Genomic DNA, 25,008 nt, shown 5'->3' with positions numbered 1-25,008 from the left:
TTATCGTAATTAGATGAAAATTCATACAGTTTTGGCTTCCTTACATTAAAAGTGAATATTTTTAATAAATGAACTATAAGCATAAGATATTAGTAAAGTTTGAACGTCCATATAAATCTAACGATCATTTGTCATTATGTACCTACGACGTCAGTGAATCGTACCATTTTGTATGAGACGTTTTTCAGGGATCCGTGGCAGCGCCGCAAATCTGATCCTTTAAATCCCTGTAGCTCCGAAACAACTACTGGTACTGGACTATTATTGCATATAGGTAAACATAGGTAGCCGCGATAGCCCAGTGGATATAACCTCTACCTCCGATTCCGGAGGGTGTGGGTTCGATTCCGGTCCGGAGCATGCACCTCCAACTTTTCAGTTATGTGCATTTTAAGAAATTAAATATCACGTACCTCAAACGGTGAAAGAAAAACATCCTGAGGATACCAGAGAATTTTCTTTATAATCTGCGTGTGTGAAGCCTGCCAATCCGCATTGGGCCAGCGTGGTGGACTATTGGCCTAACCCCTCTCATTCTGAGAGGAGACTCGAGCTCAGCAGTGAGCCGTATATAGGTTGAGAATGATGAAACATAAGTAGAAGATTATAACGAATAAGTTCTTTGACTTTCTGTTTTGAAAAGATTTTACCAAACAACCGATCGTTTTTTTGATTCAAGTGTCGTATACCCAAATAAATATTTTCCTCTCTCTTACGTAGATACAAAATTAAAAGTAATGAGACACTTAGATATAAATTACGCATGAAAATGGAATTCTCAAGATAAGATTATTTAAAGATTACCGCCCGGCCGGGAAGATTGATTGCTTTCATAAATTTTGAAATCGTGAAAAAATAGTAAACTTTCTAATAATTAAAATATCTGTGAAAGAATCAAAACTGGATGATCAGTTTAATCTGTTATGTTAAGTTTAATTCAAAATTGATTTTGAATACATGCGTAGTATTTACTTATTTATATTGGTACTAAGAACTAATTAAACTGAGTAATTTTGATATATAAAGTATACTAATTAACTATTGCAAAGGCTGCTTATACCAAAAATAATTTTAGAATTTAAACAACGTCAGTGTTATTCATGAAACACGGCTAAAACTCACGTGATATTAGGTCGGAGTATGCCCGACTAGTTTTGAACCCATACGGGGCCCTTAGTCATGAGCTGGTTGCAACGCGGCACGATCCAAACTGATCGTGTGAGCAGTTTCATAAGTACCAAAAATAATATTTTTTTTTTCTAATATTTTACTGTACTTTATATGTATACACATCTATTGGGCATGTGGCACGTCGATTCTCTTTCTACAAACGCTAATGCTACGAAAATTATAAAACCAACCAAGTGCGTGTCGGGCCACGCGCAGTATAGGGTTCCGTATATTAATTTAGCATTTTAATCCCCTATGTAATGAACCCTGTAGAGTATGTCGTACTATTTGCAATACACTCTGTATATGTAAATGGTCAATGCAAGTCTCCGTTCTTTTGTTTCAGTATCATATATATTAGTGCAAATGATAATCTAAGTCTAATTTCTATGGTCTAATCTAGTCTAATTTCTATGGTATTTGAAGTAAATTAATGTAAGTACCAAACCTTTGTAAACGCTCACAAACAATATAGTTTAAACGTAGATACTTGAACTATAGCCTGAAAGCAAAGTAATGAGGCGATGTAAAATGGATTACGTAATAATTGTTGAAAATTGTTTGAATCAGGTTGGTAGGTCTGTCATGTATAACCTGAGGCAGAAATGTTAAGGCTCCATTTACTTGTCAAGGCTAGATGGAGTGGCCGTGGAATGTAATAAAGGGTGTCAACTGCACTGATTTGTATCAAAACCAGCGACGATGTATTCGGGGCTGGTTATGTAACAAAGTTATGTTATAACTTACTATAAAACTATGACCAGCTGGCCTGTTCACTAATTGTTCACTATATAGAAATGTCATCTGTGGACCGTCATTTGTGGACCGATTTTGAAACTTATTTTTTTATAATAAATGTACCAGTAGATACGTACGTAGTTTAATATAACAAATAATACGTATATATAAAAAATAATAATTTAAAAAACCTATAGATATCATCATGATTTTCCACCTACTTGAATGGCCCACAACAGAGCTAGGCTTTATAGGAGACGGCATGTGGAGCTTAGACACACCACGCTGTTCCAATGTGGATCGCAGTCGATAGAACCTTTGATCAGGTCACGCTTACCCCCTCCCGAATGGCCCTCTAAGCCGAGGTCCGAGTCTCATAGGAGACGCCCTTAGGGAATCGCTCCGTCCTCTATCTTTATTTCAGCCTTCGGGTCTCATCAGGCGATGCGTTTGCGCTCGCCCAAACCCCCCGGTGTCGCCGTAGTGGTCCCACATGGAGCCATCGGCACTTACTCAACACGAAAAAAAAATAAAAGAACCTTTTCACGTAAAAAAAATTAAAAAAAAAACATACTGTTTCCAGTGGCGTGCACACCATAGATGCAAGAATACCCTGCTCACCCTGAGGACTCATTAAGAAACCTGCATTGGAGAATTTCCCAATTGTACAATTTGTATACCTATGCACACCAACGACTGTTTCACTAAAAGAATATACTCGTAAAAAAAATTCTCGTAATTGAATGATCATCATAAAAGGTGATGTTCCATCACATAAAACCACCATATGTGCGGAGATACTTACATACGTGATACTCAAATTGCTCTGCTAATACGTTTTACTGCAGATGGTATGCCGTGTTACGAGATTTATAAAAATGTGCTTCGTGAATCGTGATTCGTCGCAATGTCGCGAAAAGATTAGCAAAGTAACGGAGTTCTAAGGAATTTAATTATTTCCTCTGACGACTGATAAAGTCGTGACGGCGAATTGATGTATAAAATTTGTGGAATTTCTACCGAAGTACCTCGAAACCATTATTTTCAACCCTGGATTTAGTCCTTTGATTTAATCCTTTACAATCTTGAACTTGAATAATATGTATTCATTAGACTAAAATGGAATACCTACCTACCTACTTTGGTCACGGGCCAGACACAGTTTTCATCTAGAGTATGCACTATACTTACTTAGGTATCATCATCATCATGTCAGCCGATGGACGTCCACTGCAGGACATAGGCCTTTTATAGGTACTTCCAAACAGCAATCAATAATCCTGAGCCATTCCTTTCATTACCAAATTTCGTTTTCTTCTTCGAACAAATTAAAAGGCCGGCAAAGATGTACCGCCCCAAACGATTTAACATTCCGGTGCCATGTCGTGTAATATCGAAAGGGGTGTGGATTTGCATCATACTCCTAACAAGTTAACTCGCTTCCATCTTAGATTGGGTCACCATCAGGTGTGATTGTGGTAGCTTGTACTGTGTTGTTGTAATAAAAAAAAACTTTAAACATTTTGGTATGCAGTATGTGTACAAGTAAAACTTGAACGAACAGTGTTCGCTGATACTAATAGCGTCGCGTTGAGATTTTTCTCAAACGGTCTATTGTTTTCTACCGGCTGGCTCATTATGAGCGCCGGAAACATCTACGATATCAGTGAGAGTGAATCGATACGAAGGCCACGAGAAAAAGCATAAAACTAAGCATGTGTAGTAAAAAAATCCATACATAAAATAATTATCTATGTATTTTTGTTCCAAGTATAGTTTATCAGTAAAAATTCTCAGCCCAGAGTTGGGAATTTGGACAATTTGGGTATGTTATAAACCTGTAACCTCGGAGAGTACGTTAAGGCGTTGATGATTGGCATCTATGTTTAAGTTAGTAGTTACGTGTATGTCATGTCAAATTAAGTTGTCAGGCATAAAGTTATTTCAACCAACTTTAATTTTTGATTTCTACTCACAGCACAATAAAGCGATTATTTTATTTAGAAAACTCCCCATTCGGTATGAAATCAGATATATTTTCGTAGACCTCCGCTTACGAATCGTGAACCCCATTTTTGTCACACCCCAGCCGAGTCTTCCGTAGACCCCACCGGGATCACAGAGGATCCACCTGGACGACTTTGAGAATCGATGGAATAGGTCTATCCCCGCCCGGTTGGCGTATTTTCCGTACCCACTTACACAAGCTATTTGCTTAGTTAGAAGGAACATGAGAGTAGAGTACATATTAGTATTGTTGAAAAGATATGGCTAATATTATTTAAAAGTAATATATACGGCCTACGTCTTTAAATATAGACTAACTTTTACCGCCAAGAGTTAGTGGTAAAACTAAGCCGCAACTAAAAAAATATAAAATACAGAATTAATAAGATAAGTTGCTCTATCATATTGTTTAACTTTATTCTTGCTAGGTATATCATATTCTACGAAAGAAAGCTCATTATAAATAGTTATGAAAAGCTCTCAACATAACTCTTTATACATATAATGAACTATTTTTATTAACATGAAATAATGAAGAGAAAATTGAATGCGGCGACAGCAGCTGCAGTGACCCCATTAAGGAGACAGATGTACAAAATCTTTTGACTTTTTGAAAATTTTGTATTCGTCTCTTTCAAGGAATAACCGTCTATAGTAAAAGCCATTCTTATACACATATCATCATCATCATTATCAACCTATATTCAACTCACAGCTGAGCTCGAGAGAGGGTTTAGGCCAATAGTCCACCACGCTGGCTCAATGCGGATTAGCAGACTTCACACACGCAGAGAATTCTCTGGTATGTAGGTTTCCTCACGATAATTTTCACTACACGTGATATTTTTTAAAATGCACACAACTGAAAAGTCGGAGGTGCATGGCTCGAACCGGATTCGAAACCACACCCTCCGAAATCGGAGACAGAGGTCATATTCACTGGACCATCATGCTTATACACATAAGTACTCTATAAATAATTAAAAATAGACATCCACCGATAAATATGTTACATGCGAATTAGTAAGTACTTACTTTGGCAAAATCGCGGGTATACAAACATAAGTCTACAGAAAAACACGAGTCAAATACAGAACCTCATTTTTAGAATTGATTAAAGAAGTAAAAACTGTAAACTAGAGTAGCATCTTGGTTTGCTGTTTTATTTTTCTTAGGTACTATAAATTACAGATTATTAACATTGTTTACAGATTGAAAAGACACCATGGAACGAACAGCTAGAGTGAGTACTTTTTACAAACTTGTGAGCATACAAACATACAAAAACACTGATCAAATACAGATGCTCATTTTTAGAATCGAGTAAAGAAGTCAAAGATAAGAGAGAGGAACAGATGGAGGAAAATGGACAGTGGATGTAATGGAGTCCTGACGTCGTATCGTCGACGTAAAGACGTCAAGGACGTCAAATCAAAAGATGGCAGGATGATTTACTAAAAGGATGGAGGAGGTTAGTTCGAGATAGATGAGTGCAAAAAAAACAGGGGAGGCCTATGTCGCAAGACAACCTGACCAACAAATTGGTTTCTAAAGTTATATTTGAATTCAAAATTTGTATGACATTACATCACACTAATATAATTAAATACGAAAGTTTGACTGTAAGTGTGTATGTCTGTTCCTCCTTTGTGCAGCGGCTACTGAAGCGATGTCGCTGAAATTTGAAATGGAAATAGATTTTACTTTGGATTAACACAGACTACTTTTCATCCCGGAAAAATCCACGGTTCTCGCGGGATTTGTGAAAAACTAAATTCCACACGAACGAAGTCGCGGGCGTCCGCTAGTTATTTATATAAGTCATATGCAATAAAAAGGTTAGCTAATAAAGGCTTTATTATATTTGTATTAAAGTAGTATAAACTTTACACTAGAGAATACATCTTGGTTTGCTGTTTTATCTTTCTTACTATAAAAATATTTTCGAAGTTCCCTTTATTCACAGATTGAAAAGACGCTGCGGAGCGTACCTTACAGTAAGTAGGAAACCATTCTCATATAGGTATGTTACCTTTAAAACAATGGCAGTACAATACGTCGAAAATCGAGGAGCGGGGAACAATGCTTGGATGAAACACTTCACACATCTTCACATTTGTGATATTAATGATGCGAGGCAGCGATTTCATTCAAGGTTAAAAATAGCGTGCGGACTTCTTTACGATCACGAAGCGACCTAGTTTTGCATGGATTAGCTTCTTTGACTTCTAATAAATAAATCGTTTACGACTGTAGTAAACTGGAATAGGCCACGTGGTTTCACCCGCGGTGTTCCCGTTACTGTTAGGATAAGGGAATAAAATATATTATCAACATCATTATCATGATTCTCAACCCATATTCGGCTCATTGTTGAGCTCAATTTGAGACTCGTGATATTGAATTTCTTAAAATGTACACAACTGAAAAGTTGGAGGTGCATGCCCCAGACCGGATTCAAACACACACCCTTTGGAATCGAAGGCAAAAGTCATATTCACTGGGCTATTTCGGCTCTTAAATATATTATTATATTCACAAATAAAAAGGCTTTCTAATGGTAGAGAATTTTCAAAAACGATTTAGTAGATCCAGAGATTACCTCTACAAACTTTACCTCTGATGATATTAGTAATCTGTGATATTAGAATATTGGTTATATACTTTTAAAACAAGCTTTCAGAATAATGTCTAGGTTTCAGGATTTTTTTTGATTTTGAAGAAAATTTCGAATCAAACTCATCAGAGAGTTTGAAAGTTAGTCTTACGCGCCCTTGTTACGGAGAACACGGTAAGTCATTATTATAGTTAGGTATAGTTTAATTACCAAATATTATCACCCTTCCTCTGCGATGGATTTACAAAACGGAGGTCCTGGGTTCGATCCCTGGTTGGGCCGATTGAGATTTTCTTAATTGGTCCAGGTCTGGGTGGTGGGAGGCTTCGGCTGTGGCTAGTTACCATCCTACCGGCGCAAAAACGTACCGTCAAACGATTTAGCGTTCCGGTATGATGTCGTGTAGAAACCGAAAGGTGTGTGAACTTTCATCCTCCTCCTAATAAGTTAGCCCGCTTCCATCTTAGACTGCATCATCACTTACCACCAGGTGAGATTGTAGTCAAGGGCTAACTTATAAAGAATAAAAAAAAAGCCCTAACCCCGCCAACCCACATTGGAACCCGTGGTGGGTTTGCTCACCATATCGCGTTGCCTATAAATAGGGAGGTCTTTCCCGTACTGACAGGCCGTAATGATGAGTTCATCATTATCATTATCATTAATTAGCCTTTGCATATGGAGATTTAGAGTTTAGTCCCACCGAGCTGATCCAATATGGATTGGCGGGCACAAGAGCACTTACGACATCAATAATGTGATGCAGCGACACCCCGAAGGTGACGAGGAGGGGATGCGAGGAGTTCTCCACGGGGCGAACTGATGCGTCGTACTTCTGCATCAGGTGGCGAACGAGGTTGTACTCCTCGTCACAGCACGATGCTTCTGGAAATAAAAACAATTTTGAAAAATAACCAATTATATAGCACACAAATGGACTACGACACCAATGTCACTATCATTAATTATACATATCTAAATAATATACTAAAAGGTTCAAAGTCACTCAGCGAGCGATGGAGCGAGCTATGCTTGGAGTTTCTCTGCGTGATCGAATCAAAAATGAGGAGATCCGCAGACGAACCAAAGTCGCGAGTCGCGAAACAGAAGTGGCAATGGGCAGGCCACATAGATCGAAGAGCCGATGGACGTTGGTGTCCCAAGGTGCTCAAATGGCGACCCCGCACCGGAAAGCGCAGTGTTGGTCGACCCCATCACTAGGTGGACTGAGGACATCAAGCGGGTTGCAGGGATTGGATGCTGGCGGCTCGAGACCGTTGTGTTTGGACGTCTATGCAAGAGGCCTATGTCCAGCAGTGGACGTCCATCGGCTAATAACGATGAAGTGATAGTAACATTTACGCCAGACACACACGCACGATCAAGTTTGTCATCCAGTCTGCAGGACATGGATGCTTAAGAATGTGGGTAGTGATAAAATACAAAACCTTTAAATTTATAGCCATATTTAGATAATATGTTTTCAATGTGAGCGATCGTGAGTGCTAACAACTCATTCGTTACCACGTTCTGTGCTGCTATTGAAATGCTCAAAAAAAAGAAGTAGGTATTTTACTCCTACCGTATATTATTTACATGTAAATACCTACCTCTTCTCGTATTTATGCATCACACGCCATTGAAGTCCCCAGAAGGGACGATAAACTAACAAAAAATATGATCATAATAGTAGCTCATTTTCACGTAGAGGCGCGTAGAACATTAGCTCATAAATTGTGACATACGTCCCTCCATCCGCCTTCAATAAACCACATGAAAATCAGTACAGTAGATCAGCATCGATAACTTACACTTTCAAATTCGTCTCTACCTTTCTATATTTAAACGAGTATTATAGTATCGTGCTAGACAGAGAGATATAGAGATAAATTCGAGACTCACACTGTCGAATTATAAAACATCGTTACAGATATTAGTAGAAGTCTTGGCTGACCATAGAATACATTTAATTGGAAACTAACTCGCTTGTCATTTGTTTTGTTGCTATGCAGTTTCGTATCTAGAGAACATGAATTCGAGTCCTAGGCTTAGACCAACGCACCACGCAGTGGGTAATTAAAAATGAACTGAAAATGATGAGATGTATTTGTGGTGTACAGTAATATTGCCGAAGCTTTTGCTAACCAAATTTCCTTGAATCCAGGCTAAAGTTGTACGGCTAAAGTCCGCCTCTGCGGTTATATAATATGTGAGGCGACATGTGTATGCACTTTTGCCGGCATATATATCATACAATTACAAAATATATTACATACAACCTGCTGCAATATTTTACAAACCAAAAAAAATATGTGCGACGTGGTCGTAAAACTTTGGAGAAAGCCTATCTTTTTTCGTGAAGTTTCTTTAGTCTGTAAATTAATTATGTATGCGTAGGAAAATAAGCGGTAAACAATTAAAGTATGTAACATTTTAAAAAGTATTTTCTTTACGGTTCGCATGTTTGCAATTTTCAAAACGAAACAAAAATCTTTTGTAAAACCAATTCGCATTGGGCCAGCGCAGTGGACTATGGCGTCACATTCTGAGAGGAGACTCATGCTCAACAGGCTGGGTATGATGCCGAAATGGGTTGGTGATAATGAATAATCAAAAAAAAAAAAATACCGACCGAATTGAGAACCTCCTCCTTTTTGAAGTCGGTTAAAAAGCGAGACAATTTCTACAACCAATATTTTAAAGCCATTACGTACTTCAGGATATTGAATTATTTGGGCATATAACATGTTTAACTTATACTTGATTTTGATAAATTGTACTTACATTAATCCTTTAAAAAGAATGGAATAAAAATTAAATACGAATAAAATTTGACGGCCTCCGTGGCGCAGTGGTATGCGCGGTGGATTTACAAAACGGAGGTCCTAGGTTCGATCCCCGGCTGGGCAGATTGAGATTTTGTTAATTTGTCCAGGTCTGGCTGGTGGGAGGCTTCGGCCGTGGCTAGTTACCACCCTACCGGCAAAGACGTACCGCCAAGCGATTTAGCGTTCCGGTACGATGCCGTGTAGAAACCGAAAAGGGTGTGGATTTTCATCCTCCTCCTAACAAGCTAGCCCGCATACATCTTAGACTGCATCATCACTTACCATCAGGTGAGATTGTAGTCAAGGGCTAACTTGTAAAGAATAAAAAAAAAAAAAGTATCACACTAGTGCTTTGTGTTGTATACAAATTTTAAATCAGACTATCGACAGCTTTTAAATAGCTTTAAATCGCAATACGCAATACGCTTTCGCTGCTACGTTGGTGTGGCATTCCCCTAAGTAAATTTTCTTATAATTTGTTTTAATTAACCAAGCACTTGAACTGTTCGCGAGCAATTTTCTTTAGCTAGTTGTAGGTAGGGCTGCCACCTTCTATAGAAGATTATATTTTGTGAGAAATACACTTTATTTAAAGTATGTTTATTTAAAGTATATTTCTTTGAAGTAAAGATAATTTTTATAAGTATGTACCGTATAATACACAGTAATTATGTAATTTGTTTTAATACCCGCTAATGATTTTCTTTTCTATTTTTGTTTGTTTTTTAGTTTTTAATATTGTGTAATTAATAATAATAACCAGTCCACGATAAATCCAACTGTGGTGTATGTTGTGTTATGGTTAGGCTTAATTTCAATATGTATTTTGTAGAATAATAAATAAAATAAACAAATTATTATTATGCTCACTAGTCTATTGCATATACATGCGTGGGAAACACTACAACTATATTATTAGTTATTTCTGTAGCGCCGTATTTTACTACAGGACTAAAAGTCTGTCATTACAAAATACATATTATACCTACCTTTGTCATTCTACAAAAAATAGTTTGTCAACTTATATGCCCCTACAATATAAAAGTAGTATTTTGTATTGTAGGAGCATATAAGTAATGGGACGTATAAAATATAGATACACAACTCGGTTTCTTGTTCAAAAGTAACTTTCTCATTAAATATATAAAAATGATTTTTCTTGTTTGTAGCTAATTTTAATAAAAATTGTTGTTTTATTATTTATTTGAAAAACTTTTGTAAGGTGTTTATGTAGGTACTAGGCACATTTATTTGAATTTATAAATATTAGTGTTTATTATATCTCTCTCTCTACAGTCGTTCCTTCTCCTTCTCCTCGAAACTAAGCAAAATGCGAATACCGACAATTGGCAACCCTAGAGGTAAAACTTGCAAACCTAATTGCTATATTAATCCCGACGCAAAAACATTACCTAACCAATAAATATTAATCAGGAGATTCCGTTCTAGCGTAAGTAAATGGAAATTCCCAGGTTCGGTTCCTGTTGGGCTATTCGTTGTCTAGGTGTATTACAGAGGATAAAACCAACCGAGTCTGTTTGACATTAGTTCAACCTCATTGATTGATACTCTTTAAATCATTCTATTGGGTTTAACTAATATTTCGAAGTAGGTAAACCAATTACGATTTACCATAGTTATAATTTATTTTTAACATTGTTAAAAATTTTGAAGAAAGGACAAATAAATGAGAGCAAAAACCTCGTAGATAATTGTTAGAATACTTCTTTCTTCTTCTTAGAGTTAGGTCAAGGTTAGGTTACAACCACATCAAGGGTTTTATGAGATAATCAAATCAAATATATAAAAAAATAAAAAAAAAACCATCATTCTCATTCGAAGGACGTTTATCCAGATACGAGTATTTTAATAAAAGGCAACTTTGCATGATTGCCTCTTGCCTCTTACTCTCCTCTTACCTCATTAATAATGAATCTATAAGAGAAAATCTACAAAATCCTTGTAAAGTAAGCGACGTTAAAAAGTCACTATATTACAACTTAAAACACATTAGGAAACAGCTTTTCTTCCAACAAATGACAAAGAATAAATGGATTTAGTGCAGCTGACACGTTACATTTTTCTTCATTTCAGTTTTTTAAATATACCTACCTACTTCAAAAATCTAGGTACATTTTGCAAATGCCTTTACAAGTATTTTATTTTGAATCTTTTACATGTTTGGTTTCATATCGTTATGTTAAAAAGCTTTTTGTTTTGTTATAAATGTCGAAATAATATCCTATGGATTTAATTTGTATAAAATGTAAACTAAAAAGTAAATAGGTATCTATATCCGGGCCACGATAATGAACTGAATGACAACTCATTCATCGAAATCGACTCACTAGTTTAGTCATCTCCCTATATCGGAACAAACTTCCTTTAAACTTTACTGAAGTCAGTGAAGAAAAAGCCAAGCTTGTAAATTACAATGCACAGTCCCTTTCATAAAAAATATGCATTTTAATAAAGAAAACTTTAATGGTATGTTCGTAAAAACATACCTAGATACGTATTGTTATGTGTGCAATACAGAGTTCATCAATTTTTAAGTAGATTAAAAAATTAACAAAATATTTATTTTTATACTGTCTTTGGAAATCCGTGAGTACTATAGAATACTACAATATCCATTTCCATCCATGACTAGCTCAGTAAATTTGTAGCAGCTAGGCTTCTTTTGAATTTCACGGATGAAGTGAGTAGTCGAGTTAAAAACTTTCAGTTTTTGTCAAACATAGCTAAGCCTGTAGGCTAGCATCACGTTTCTTTGTCAAGATTTTTCATATCGACTTTCCATTAATTTTCTTTAACAAGAGATAAATTGTTAGCTAAAATGTTAGACGTCAAGTTTGAAAAATTTTGTTACTGACTTTCACTAATTGATGACTGGAATTATTAGCCTAAAGTTATATGTAAACTCCAGAGCTGGGGCGCTCTATGAGCAACAATGGAAAATTTTCCGCCCATACATATAGTAAAATCATACACGAATTGTGTTTATACGTTTTATTTGTAAACTATATATATATATATATATATATATATATATGCATCTAATATATTCATATATTAGTTCAAAACAATAGGCTTCAGAATTGTGTCTGCTTTTCTGTTTAAATTTATACAGATACAGATAGCATAATTTATTTGTGCACGCTAACTCGCAAGAACAGCTAAGACGATTTGATTTTGGTTTTCACTGATATGTTGTAGCAAGATATCAGGGAGTGTAACAAGACTATTGCTTGTTACTCCCTGATAATGTTTTTCATTGGTGAAAGAAATTTTTAAATCAGTCCAGTATTTATTCGTTACATATAAAAATACAAAACTTTCATCTTTATAATATTAGTGTAGACATTATGATATAAGTGCGGTAAGTTAAAAATTACAGCCGAGGCGATACTCGCCGATCTCGCCTACGGCGCGGGCTAGCAAGAATGGAGAGGCTAAAATTTTGAAAATTTTAGAAAGTATCTGCTAAGATTTTAAAAACTACCGTTCGTTCTTAGATGGAGCATCTTAATAAACCTTACGTTTTACATTACGATAGATAGACGAAGTGCGTTAATTAATTAATTCAATATCGTAACGAGATACATTATTTATACTAATATAAAAAAGAGATAAAATCTGATTGTTTGTTTGTATAGACTTTGGAACTATTAAACCGATTTGAAAAATTCTTTCGCTGTTGGGAAGCTAGTCTCCGTGCGCTACAAACTACGATTTATGCCCGTATTCCTACGGGAACGGGAACCACGCGGGTGAAACCACGCGGCGTCTGCTAGTGGTTTATAAACACATAACATAGATAAAGCGCATAAAGCTAGCGCTCAATCTAATACAAAATACACTAAAATGAGCACAAATCATAATACAGCACACTCACGACTACATTGTATCAGATCTACAATTGATAGTTTCGATTATGGCGAATATTGTGATTGAAAGATTGAATACGTAATTTCCAATGATATATGGAGTCGTATATAAAGCGAGGCCTCCAAAATAGAATTCACTAAATTAAATTCTAGTAGCTTTTCGTGTTTTCGTCCTCGTGAAATTGGGGTCGGTCTATAATTCGCATTCTAGTCGAATTTGATTAAATTTAGTTAGTAGTATAGAATTTAGTTAGTAGTAGTTAGTATAGAAACTAATCTATACTAATATTATAAAGCTGAAGAGTTTGTTTGTTTGTTTCATTGAACGCGCTAATCTCAGGAACTACTGGTTCGATTTGAAAAATTCTTTCAGTGTTAGATAGCTCATTTATCGAGGAAGGCTATGGGCTATATATTATCCCCGTACTTCTACGGGAACGGGAACCACGCGGGTGAAACCGCGCGGTGGCAGCTAGTTTATTGATATAGCGGTTAGTATATGTGGCTTCCCATGGCGTGTACTCCTTAGATACTAAAATGCACTGTCTACCCTGAAGACTCATTACGAACCTGTATTGAAGAATTAATTTTGCATATTATAGTTCAATTTGTATGTGTAGTGCTTTCCCTAGTTAAAACTTTGTGCACGCCACTGGTGGCTTCGGATCACGAGATCCTCGGTTCAAGTTCAGGGTGCAGCGGGAAGGTGTATGCTGGTACCTTTATACCTTATTCAGGAATCTATTTTTGAAACCACATTAAAATCCGTCGCGTATAGTGTAAAAGCCGTGATAGCCCAGTGGATATGTCCTCTGCCTCAGATTCAGGAGGGTGTGGGTTCGAATCCGGTCCGGGGCATGCACCTCCAACTTTTCAGTTGTGTACATTTTATGAAATTAAATATCACGTGTCTCAAACGGTGAAGGAAAACATCGAGAGGAAACCTGCACACCAGAGAATTTCTTAATCCTCTGCGTGTGTGAAGTCTGCCAATCCGCATTGGGCCAGCGTGGTGGACTATTGGCCTAGCCCCTCTCATTCTGAGAGGAGACTCGAGCTCAGCAGTGAGCCGTATATGGGTTGATAACGACGATAGTTTAAAAGATCTACCGCAGGTAGGTACATAACACGGGAAGAAACTTTGCTTTTAACCTCCGATGCAAAAAGAGGGGTGTTATAAATTCGACGTGAATGTCTCTCTGTGTGTGTCTGTTTAGGCATCGTAGCTTTCAAACGGATGAACATATTTTGATGCGGTGTTATTAGTTTGTAAGCCACTTTCCTTGCGGTGGTTCTTAGCTACGAGTACGTTTGGTATATAGGTAAAACAGTGTAAGAGCTTTTTTCCTAAATGATGTTAGTCTTTTTGCGATGCTTCGAGCGTACCAGTACAAACGATTTTTTTTTCAGGGTACCTTTATAGAGAGTTTTTTTTTTGCGTAAACGTTTATTTGCGTAAACGTTGCGTAGCGTTAGCGTTTAATTAAAATATATATAAAGATAAGTACGTATTCGTATATACTCTTTTATGTAATTTTAAAAAAGCGAATGATAAATCACGAAATATCGAAAACCGCTTGACGTGCATAGATGTAATTTGGTATAGGGTGGTCGATTATAAGTAGTTAGTTAAAGTCCGCTAATAACGGACTTTGCGACAGGGCCGGATTAAAGAGGTCTAAGGGCGATCTAAGTATACATTCGTACCTAGAAAAATAATTTAGATATTTTATTGGCACATTACTTTATGGTATGGTAAGCTTCGAAGATTGAGCTTTATTCAGCAGGTAAATAATGTACATTTTGAATAAAGATCTTAATAAAATAAGATTGACTAGTTTGACAAGGGGTTGAGAATTCCAATACGATTCAAGAAAAGGAAACTTCTTCGCCAAACTATTTTAACTAACAAAAACAATTCGACATTGAGATAAATCAACAAATCCTTTTCTATCGAAGCCTTTGAGATGCGGTCTAGAACAAACCGAACTATGATTACAAAGTTAATGGTTCGTGGTTTAAGGACATGTTGACACATTTAACTCTTGGCTTAGAGTAAGTAATTCTCGCCAAAGTTTTGTTTGAGATGTCAATATTTTGACCCACTTATATACATTGTGAGTGTTGACGGAACACGAACTTTGTAATGGTGTTTGGAAATCTATTATTAGTGGATCACGCTTAATGGATGGAAATCTTTAGCAAGGAAGTCACAAGATCAATTATATAGATATGTTGAAAATCATTTTATTAACACTCAATACAATAGAATGACGAATTAAAATATATAAATTAAAACTAAGAATTCCACAATATATTAAATTTAAATTTATAATAAATAAAATAATAATAACAAATACACACCTTATAATTCTTCAAGACCTGACCCAAGAGCTGGCGCTTATTTGGCCCAAAGGTTAAGCCTTGCTATCCAGAGGGATAATAGCGCTTGTGTATTGGGTACCTTGCCTCTGGGTGAACAATTAGATGGTGTGTATTTGTTATAATTATAGGTATGTTAGTATTATGAAATATAAAACACACACTCCTATCACGATGACAAACATTACAGGGTCACAAAATCAATTAAATTCAATTCTTTCTTCATTAAGATCCGAAACTATAGCTTGGCAAGTTCGTTGATGACACTCCCATGATATGCGGGCGACAGGGAGGGGACTACACGGTATGAAATCGTGCGCGCGGAGCATCACTACCCCCCCCTCCCGATCTCGCGGGCCATCGGGAGTGTTACGAACGAATTTGCCAAGCTACGTTTTCAGTTCGTGTCGTTTAACTTGACGCATTTGGAAGTTTGCGAGGCAAACGTCATTGGTCAAGAGATCACGGCGCGAACTAAAAAGATCAGATCACCCAAGAATCATGAGTTCATGACATTAGAGCAAAGTGCCTGCCAAAAAATTTCGTAGTTCCTTATAAGGAAGGAGGCTTGGCATTTAAATTCCTAGATCACATGAACGGAGTATTTCAAAGTGTTGTGTTGTATGTTTTCTGTGGTAGTACTAGTAGTAAAAGTAGTATCACAGAACATTAAGGCTTAAACCAAAATAATATAATTATTTTACAGAAATAATAAATTAGCTTAGTAGAAGGGTCTATGTATATGTATATGAGGCTAAAATAGAATGAGTTATAATGGGTTTTTCGCGCCCTGTATTAAAGTCTACTTTCGCTACTGTTGCGAGGGAATAAAAAATCCTGAAAAATAGTTTATTTTATTAAAAATTAAATGTAGGTACAATTTGTATTATTCTGCCTACAGCGATATTCATGATTATTCTACCTACTTTTGAATACAGACTTTTTCAGTTTTGTGTAACAGACAAAAATGAAAGAGAAACACTTTTTACCTTGAAGCTATTTTAACCCTCTCTCTGGTGCTATACAATATCAGACTTTTTGATCAATAAAAGTGAAAAATATAATTATTGTGTGAAATGTTTTTGTTGAGTCCGTGATAGGCCAGTGGATATGACCTCTGCCTCCGATTCCGGAGGGTGTGGGTTCGAATCCGGTCCGGGGCATGCACCTCCAACTTTTCAGTGTGCATTTTAAGAAATTAATTATCACGTGTCTTAAACGGTGAAGGAAAAACATCGTGAGGAAACCTGCATACAAGCGAATTTTTTTAATTCTCTGCGTGTGTGAAGTCTGCTAATTCGCATTGGGCCAGCGTGGTGGACTATTGGGCTAACCCCTCTCACTCCGAGAGGAGACTCGAGCTCAACAGTGAGCTAAATATGGGTTGATAACGACGTGAAATGTTTTATTTAAAACAGTTTTTATTATGCACAAAGGATCATCCTGGATCTTTTATTTTTTATTTTTTTTTTTTTTATCCAGCGCGGAAATGCAGCCAGTATTTTTGCCACCATTCCACGTGGGTATGATTAGTATAGTTATTAGGATATGTAAGCTAAGTTTCATATCGTATTATTTTAAAATAGTAGGGCAATAATCACATAATAATTAGTTATATTTTAGAGCAAGAATAAATATTTATTAGATACTATAAATATTTAGTCGTAAAATAATATTATATGTGATCTGTAGAAGAGGAAGCTAACGTAACTAACTAACCAATAACTCGTACTATTTTTATATGATTACTAGCTGGCCTTGCAAACGGTGTACGTATTGCCTTATAAATTTTTTAATGGGGTATAAAAAACAGATATTGGCCGATTCTTAGACCTGCTCTATATGCACACAATATTTCATGAAAATCGGTCCAGCCGTTTCGTAGTAGTTTGGTAAATAATAATTCGTCAAAAGTTGGTATTAGATGCTGGAATGGCGACCCCGCACCGAAAAGCGCAGTGTTGGTCGACCCTCCACATGGTGGATCGAGGACATGTAGCTGGTTGCAATGAGCCGTTGGATGCTAGTGGCTCGAAACCGGCGCGTGTGGAAGACCGGCTGATAATGATGATGATGATGATTACTACTACGAGTACGTGCATGTGTAGGTACAGGTTAAGTACCTCTTATCCCTTTACTCTGGATATCTGGACGCTGGCGGCTCGAGACCGTTGAGTTTAGAAGTACATGCAAGAGGTGCCTGATTGTAGATCTAGACGCCCAAAAAACGTCCTTTATAATAATAATTGTTTATTTGCAAGAATACAACATTCCACTAAATTAATAGTGTGCAAATATAAAAAATACAAATAGTCACAATTACCAAATTAAATGAAATGAGATTAAGAAAAAGATAAATACAGTCACAGTTACTAAATTAAATTAAATGAAATTACAAATAAAAAAGAAAAAATAACATCAATAGTCATAATTAACAAATTAAATTAAAAATGAAAATAAAATAAAGTTACACTTGCAATACAATATACAAATTCATTATTTTTACAATTAACATTTTTACAATTATTATTTTAATAGTTCTTTGACATTATAGTAGGTTTACGATCCTGACGATGACAAAACGAACGACAATGCTTCCCAGGCAACACAAACACAAGCTACACAGCGTCTTCAGCGTTCGTCAGCGTCCGACGAATAAGAGGTCCCCGATATCTGACGTCACCCAGACGTGGGCTTTTTAACTCACGATCTCGGGGTCGCCCGCCTGATACACTCAGGCCAAAACACCCTTTCCGAACGGCCCCCTATGCCGAGGTCCGAGTCTCAGAGGAGACGCCCTTAGATAGTCGTTCCGCCCATCTACTCTGTTTCTGCCTTCAGGCCCCATCAGGCGATGAAACCCTCGGTGACGCCGCTGAGTCGGTCCCATAAGGAGCCTACGGCACTTACACAAACGGAAAAAAAAGCAAGAGGTCTATGTCCAGCAGTGGAAGTCCATCGGCTTTTAATGATAATTATTGTAGTGAATGTGTATATATACACCGGTAGTAGGGCAAGGCAATCGCTGGCATCGAGAGGAGGCGGACGTGTGGCGCTGGCCATTATAGTGTAGTGGTGAGACGATGACTTACTGCTATTACGGTAAGGACAAGGGACCTTACAATGATTATGCATACTACTACGTATATGTGTAGGTACAGGTTAGGTACATCTTAACTTATCCGTCTACTCTAAGCGTGTACATTTGTGGTAAAATTCTCTCAACCCCGTGGGACATGGAGGCTGTAACGAAAACGAAAGCGCTCGCTAGCTGCCCATTACTCAATGGCATTTGCTCAAATGATCCGGTCTCCGGTGACATCTTAACAAGGCTCACTTTACCCGCCTCATTTTGTCTGATACACGCTTTCTTTCATTTACGCTACTGTATTATTTTTAAAATTTCCACCACAAAAAACAGAACAGTGCATAGCAGTGCATATGCTGAACAGTTTGTTTGTTTATTGGATTGAACGCGCTAATCTCAGGAACTACTGATCTGATTTGAAAAATTCTTTGAGTGTTAAATAGCCCACTTATCGAGGAAGGCTATAAGCCTATATATTATCCCCGTTTTCCAACGGGAACGGGAACCACACGGGTAAAACCGCGCGGCGTCAGCTAGTGGTCTAATATTTCCTAACGATCATAATATGTTCCATGATCATAGAGATTTATTTGATCATAATTTTTAAGGATTTAATGTCTGGATTATATAATCCTGTTACCTAGTACTCTTTAGATAACCTTCCGAATGTAGGTTTCCTTTACTGTAAATGTAGAAAAATTGTGAATTGTAAAATATTCTGTTATTTTCCTAATTGCTCAATTGGAATACATAAGTTAGAATTGTAAACTTACCGTGTATAACTTAATAAAATTCTATATAACTTGAAGTATACGCTTTCGCTCTACAGTTAGATACGAAATACAAATAAAGAAAATAACTTGAAATATTAAAATAAGTAACGACCCGCTCTAATACTTTTTAGTACCAACGCTGAATTTAACTAATAATCCGAGGCCTTTTTATAATAATGATGATATTCCTAGATATATTTTAAAGTTTGTTTAACAGGATTACAACGGTTCCAACACACACACACACACAATATTAACTACTTATTTTAACATTAAACGATATAGAGTATACTATACAGCTAAAGTAATATAATATATTATAATGATATCTAATATAATGATACCGTTATAAAATTTCTGTTAAGATATAAAATCCTTTAAAAAATATATGAGACGTGTAAAGACGTTTTTTCATTTAATATGAGCCTCAAGACGGGTAAGTAATTTCCTTCATATCGCTCAAAGAACGACGATCCATGTCTATGTAGCTATACATATATTGGCTGCGAAATTCGCTAACATAATACATCTCCCTTTCGATACGACCCCTTTACTGAATACCCACTAAGACCACAGAAAAGATATTACAACCAGTAGTTGGACTTCATACTAGAGGTCGAAACGCGAGCTATACCTACGCTCCTTGAACATGGGGTGATCGTAGGGTGAAGACAGTCGCGACTGTGCCGCGGTGACGAACGAACGCACGGTGTATTAACAGAGTAAAGTGTATTAATAGTATTAGATTTTTTTTATTATGACCAGTAGGAAATATTGTGCCGTTTTTGGATGCATGAATTCAAAATTATCCCATCCAGAGATAACTTTTTTTAAGTTACCTGGAAACTCTGAAAGGTTAACTTTAAAATAAATTTACTTATTAGTAGGTAGGTACATAATCTTGTATTTTTTAATGGATAAGGTATTTCCTTTTATCTCCAGAATAAAGGTAGGTATCTGGATTAGTAAATAAAGTGAATAGAGTAAAGGAAAGTGATTGACACGATTGAAATATGTAGCTATACGCGGTTCATGAATCACGATACAGTAGGTACGATAAGCTTGTATTAAAACCTCGACTGCTTGTACAATGTATTGTGTGACTGTGCTCGGATCATTTGTGTTTTGTTACCCGACTGCGGCGAAGCCCAAAGGAGGAGTATGTGTTTGAATGTTATGACTTGTTGTTGTATGCGGGCGACGGGAGGAAAGGACTGCGCGGGTGTGAAGTCGTACGCGCTGGGCATCGTTACCCCCCTCCCGGACCGCGCCGACCTTCGGGAGTGTTACGAACAAATTTGCCAAGCACACATACTGATAAATGATATGTCATTAGACTCGTCTAGATAGGCCGAGTGTCACTGGGTAACTTAGTTCTTAAAAAATCAAAATGGCGGATTTTATGCACTTTAATGTGCAAGCTCATAAAACTTTTGCTCAGCTTGGCATTGGTGACAAGAATTTTAACCGACTTCCAAAAAGAATCGTATCGTATTTACAGCGATATTTCCGTCATTTGTAAACCGTTTCTTTTTTGTTTGGATGAATATTCTTTCAGGTTAGTCCCATTTTTTTCATGTCAGGATCTGATAATGGCATCCTAGAGAAATCTAGGGGAACTATCGTATCGTAGGGACAATTAGTGCGTTTGTTCATTGTTTCATTATCTATTTTAAATCACTACAATTTCATGAAGGTATTTATCTTTTTTTTATTTGTTCACGTAGTGTGGAGGTAATACCTAGATGGCATCACCGAAATAAATATGTTTAAGAATACGACCAATCCTTCAAGATCATTGACGTAGTATCAGCCTTAATTAAATCAACCAATCAAAAAACACTCATTTTTATTTATCACTTCCCATTTTACTACAATTTACAAAGTATTTTATTTGTTTATATAAAAAAAGTTTATTTACAATCACAAAACTAAGTGGAAACACAAAGTTAGCAAATGTAATTAAATTGCTGCATGCGGGCAGCCCTATGACATGTTTACGTACCGCGCGGCTGTAGGTATTTATTTCAAAAATACGGCCGAGTTATTATACTGCTTGTAATATCTTTACTGTGCTAAGACGCCGGTGGCGTTTTCATTATTCTATTCATTACACAACTACCCACCTTTTTTTACTTTCGCCCATCTATGTTTTATTGATTTCCAAAAAAAAATATTTGTAGGTATAAGAAGTGCCTTTCAGTGGAATCTACTAAAAGGTCGCCGTTTACTGTTGGAAATAGTAGTCTGTGACGGATATGACGTCGCACGATCTCGTGTTGGATGTTGGCTTCAGTGTGCTCGTGGCGTTCAAACCGTCCACATCTATTGTTGTATAATTCTTTATGGGTTACTTCTAATAGGCGGGGAGAGTGACTTGAGTGGAAAAGGGGAGTGTTTGATATCAGTAAAAGGCGCCTTTAACCCTACACACATCGTTCACAAGTACGTGACTCCACTCAAGGTCATTCTCTGCCATCCTAGGGTCTTATTTTGGTTACAGTTTGATTTGGTAATTAAGTTGTCCTGACAAGTGTTGTGAATCATAACCTTTGTTCGACATTAGTTTTCTTATATTTGAAATCACCTTTTGAGTCCTATAATAAAGGCGAAAATGAAATTTATTTAACCGTTTTATCGTAATATTTATGACGCATGGTTTTTGACGCTCCCGTTGTTACGAGTATATAAAATATTTTTAACAAAAAAAATCAACCGACTTCAAAATCACAAAAATAAACTAAAAAGCGAAAAACAACATCGTATGTGCAAACCTTCTGCAATTACGATGTTATTTTTCGCTTTTTAGTTTATTTTTTGTGTTTTTTAAACGGTTGAATTTTTTTGTTATTTAAAATGATTTTATTTTTCTGTTTTTAGTGTGTCCTAGCATAGTGAACGAAAGCGCCACAGTACGAGCAATTTCGTTATTTTCTTTTTAGCACAAAATTACTGAACCGATTAAAATTAAATGGAAATAATCTGGAAGTTATACTCATTCAAACAAAAAAATCATTTTCAAAATTGGTTAAGAAATGACGAAGTTATGAGGTAACAAACATTTAAAAAAGAAAGACATACGCGTCGACTTGAGAATTTCCTCCCTTTTTTGAAGTCGGTTAAAAAACTGGAAGACTTGGCTGGACTTTAGACATTGTTAGTTACATACCATAATTTACCATTAGTCCATTAATATTTTAAAGGAAAAAATAAACATCAACCTACAAGTAGGTTTTCCCTGGATAGATTTTCAAAAGCGAACTTAATGTTTTTTGTGTACATACATAGATACATTATACATAAAATATGCTTATGTATAGGGATATGATTAAAGTTTACCCCTCGATTTTGTTTATTCTCCTGAAAGGGTTCGAAAAATTGTTATCCTTAATAAATTAGGTATATTTAAACGACAAACCTAATCATGCGTGTATGCGTCTATGGGCAATATGGGTATGTTTAATTTTAATTAAATTGAATTTTGAAGTAAACAACATTCACATCATCACGATTCATTCCCGTAAGGGTAGACAGAGTATATTCATACGAGTATGTCCTTCCGCTTGGGCGCTTACTACGATCCTTGCATAATTTCTCCCTTACTTCTTCTCTTCCATTCTCATCCTCAGACCAATTGCCTTCTATAGGACCTGCGTATTCATACAAACTACGTCTATATATAGAATCGATGTCTCATTGTGTTAAAATTACACGTGTGTGTATTACGATTTAAAATTATACTTGTGTGTAGTGTAAGGACACGGATATATTTATTGGTGTTAAATATTTTCGATGCGTGAGTTTACCTCGCCCCCGTCAAAAACGACAAACAATTTTGTTGGTGAATTTAAGTGCGATAAAAGTCACATAGAAGGTAATTGGTCTGAGGTCATCAGTTCTTATAATCAATAAATTAATTTAATTAACATTAGAATTACTACTTTTACACCTACAAAACTCTAAAAAACCAAATAGTTAATTTATTGATTTTTCTTAAACAATATTTTAAAGATCAGTAAGTGACCACACGACGACATTATTTCATAAATTATATATTTTTCACAAAAGGAATCATATTATAGTGCATAGTGCAAATCATCTAAATCAATTACGTACGTCAATACGTAGAATATTTAAGTTAATGTAACATGCATTAACGTAAATATTATTTTTTATTATTAGATGATGTTGAAAAATAATTGGTCCATGAGATTCGGAGAAAATTTACTGTGACAGACGGACATTCGAATGTGCGCGAGTGATCTGATACGGGTTCCCTTTTTGTATGTCTCTAACCTTCGGAACCATAAAAATTAGGAATTTAGGTCTCCTTAAATTTCAATCAAAGTTTTAAATTTTAGTCATATGAACTATTTCTAAATAAGGCACCTAACTATTCCCACATAATAATAACTGTATTTCATTAGCTTACCTTTGCTGTAAATAATTAAAAGCAACCAATAAAACGGGACGTGACATTTCATTTTTTAACACAAATCACAAATTAACTTTTATTGTTTTATTTCTCTCACTAACAATTTAAAAAGTTTTTATTCACTATGCAAAAATGATTACATTACTCGAACATTTACTGAATAGAATTAAAACTTCTTTCGAGAAGTTACTACTGTAGTTAATTATGACAATTCTTAACATTAACTTTTTAGATGTAGAGAAATATGTGGATTCACGTGAACTATGACCAGAAAACAGTTTTATGAAATCGAAAAGCCAATGAAGCGAGCACTGTAAGTTGGTATGAGACAGACCGCGCGGCTTTCAACGCGGCGGACTAGTAGACACTGCTGTACGGCCACGGGTCGCCTATGCTCGGTACAACGTACCCGACGTATAGAATCAAATATTTTCCACCGTTACGGGTTAGACAATCTCGGCTCTACTGGCTCTACGTAACTGATATCAAATACAACTAGGATAAAAAATAATTGACAAGGTGAGCATGTATAGTCTGTTAATTAATGCAAGATTTCTACATTTTCCGTCAGTTTTCAGGAAAAGCTTATCCTACTAATATTATAAACGCGAAAGTTTGTATGGATGTTTGGATGTTTGTATGGATGTTTGGATGTTTGTATGGATATTTGTTACTATTTAATTGGTATGGTTTTTTGGATGTTTGTTTGGATGTTTGTTGCTCTTTAACGCCGCTACTACTGAAGCGATTTGGCTGGATTTTACTCTGGATTAACACATAGGCTACTTTTTACCCCGAAAAAATCCATGGTTTCCCGAGATTTGCGAAAACTGATAATTTTGATGATTTGAATGTTTGTTACTCTTTCACGCCTCGACTACTGAACCGAATTATTAATTAATTTGCTGATTGACCGAACCGATTGATTGATTAATTAGCTGAAATTTGGTACTAAGATATATTATAGCCTGGATTAAAACATAGGCTACTCTTTATCCCGAAAAATCCAAGGTTCCCGAGGGATTTGTGAAAAACTTAATTCCAAGCGGACGAAATCGTGGGCGTCCGCTAGTATATTAT

At 36.1% G+C, this 25,008-nt stretch overlaps 1 protein-coding gene across 1 annotated transcript in view; it reads right to left on the bottom strand.

Moving 5' to 3' along the window:
* LOC112051801 (neuronal acetylcholine receptor subunit alpha-10-like) overlaps positions 1-24,275 on the bottom strand; it is a 70,670-nt gene extending 46,395 nt beyond the window's left edge. Inside the window, exons 1-2 of the mRNA XM_052882052.1 lie at positions 23,926-24,275; positions 7,278-7,417 (exon numbers count right to left, since the gene is read on the bottom strand). Of these exons, the coding sequence (XP_052738012.1) occupies positions 7,278-7,417; positions 23,926-23,977 (192 nt within the window). The 5' untranslated portion in view covers positions 23,978-24,275. The remainder of the gene's footprint in view (positions 1-7,277; positions 7,418-23,925) is intronic.
* Positions 24,276-25,008: the final 733 nt, after the last annotated feature.

Source organism: Bicyclus anynana, chromosome 1, assembly GCF_947172395.1.
Source record: "Bicyclus anynana chromosome 1, ilBicAnyn1.1, whole genome shotgun sequence".
NCBI classification, from domain to species: domain Eukaryota; kingdom Metazoa; phylum Arthropoda; class Insecta; order Lepidoptera; family Nymphalidae; genus Bicyclus; species Bicyclus anynana.
The sequence above is the reverse complement of the archived record's forward strand: the minus strand, read 5'-3'. Positions and strand labels throughout refer to the sequence as shown.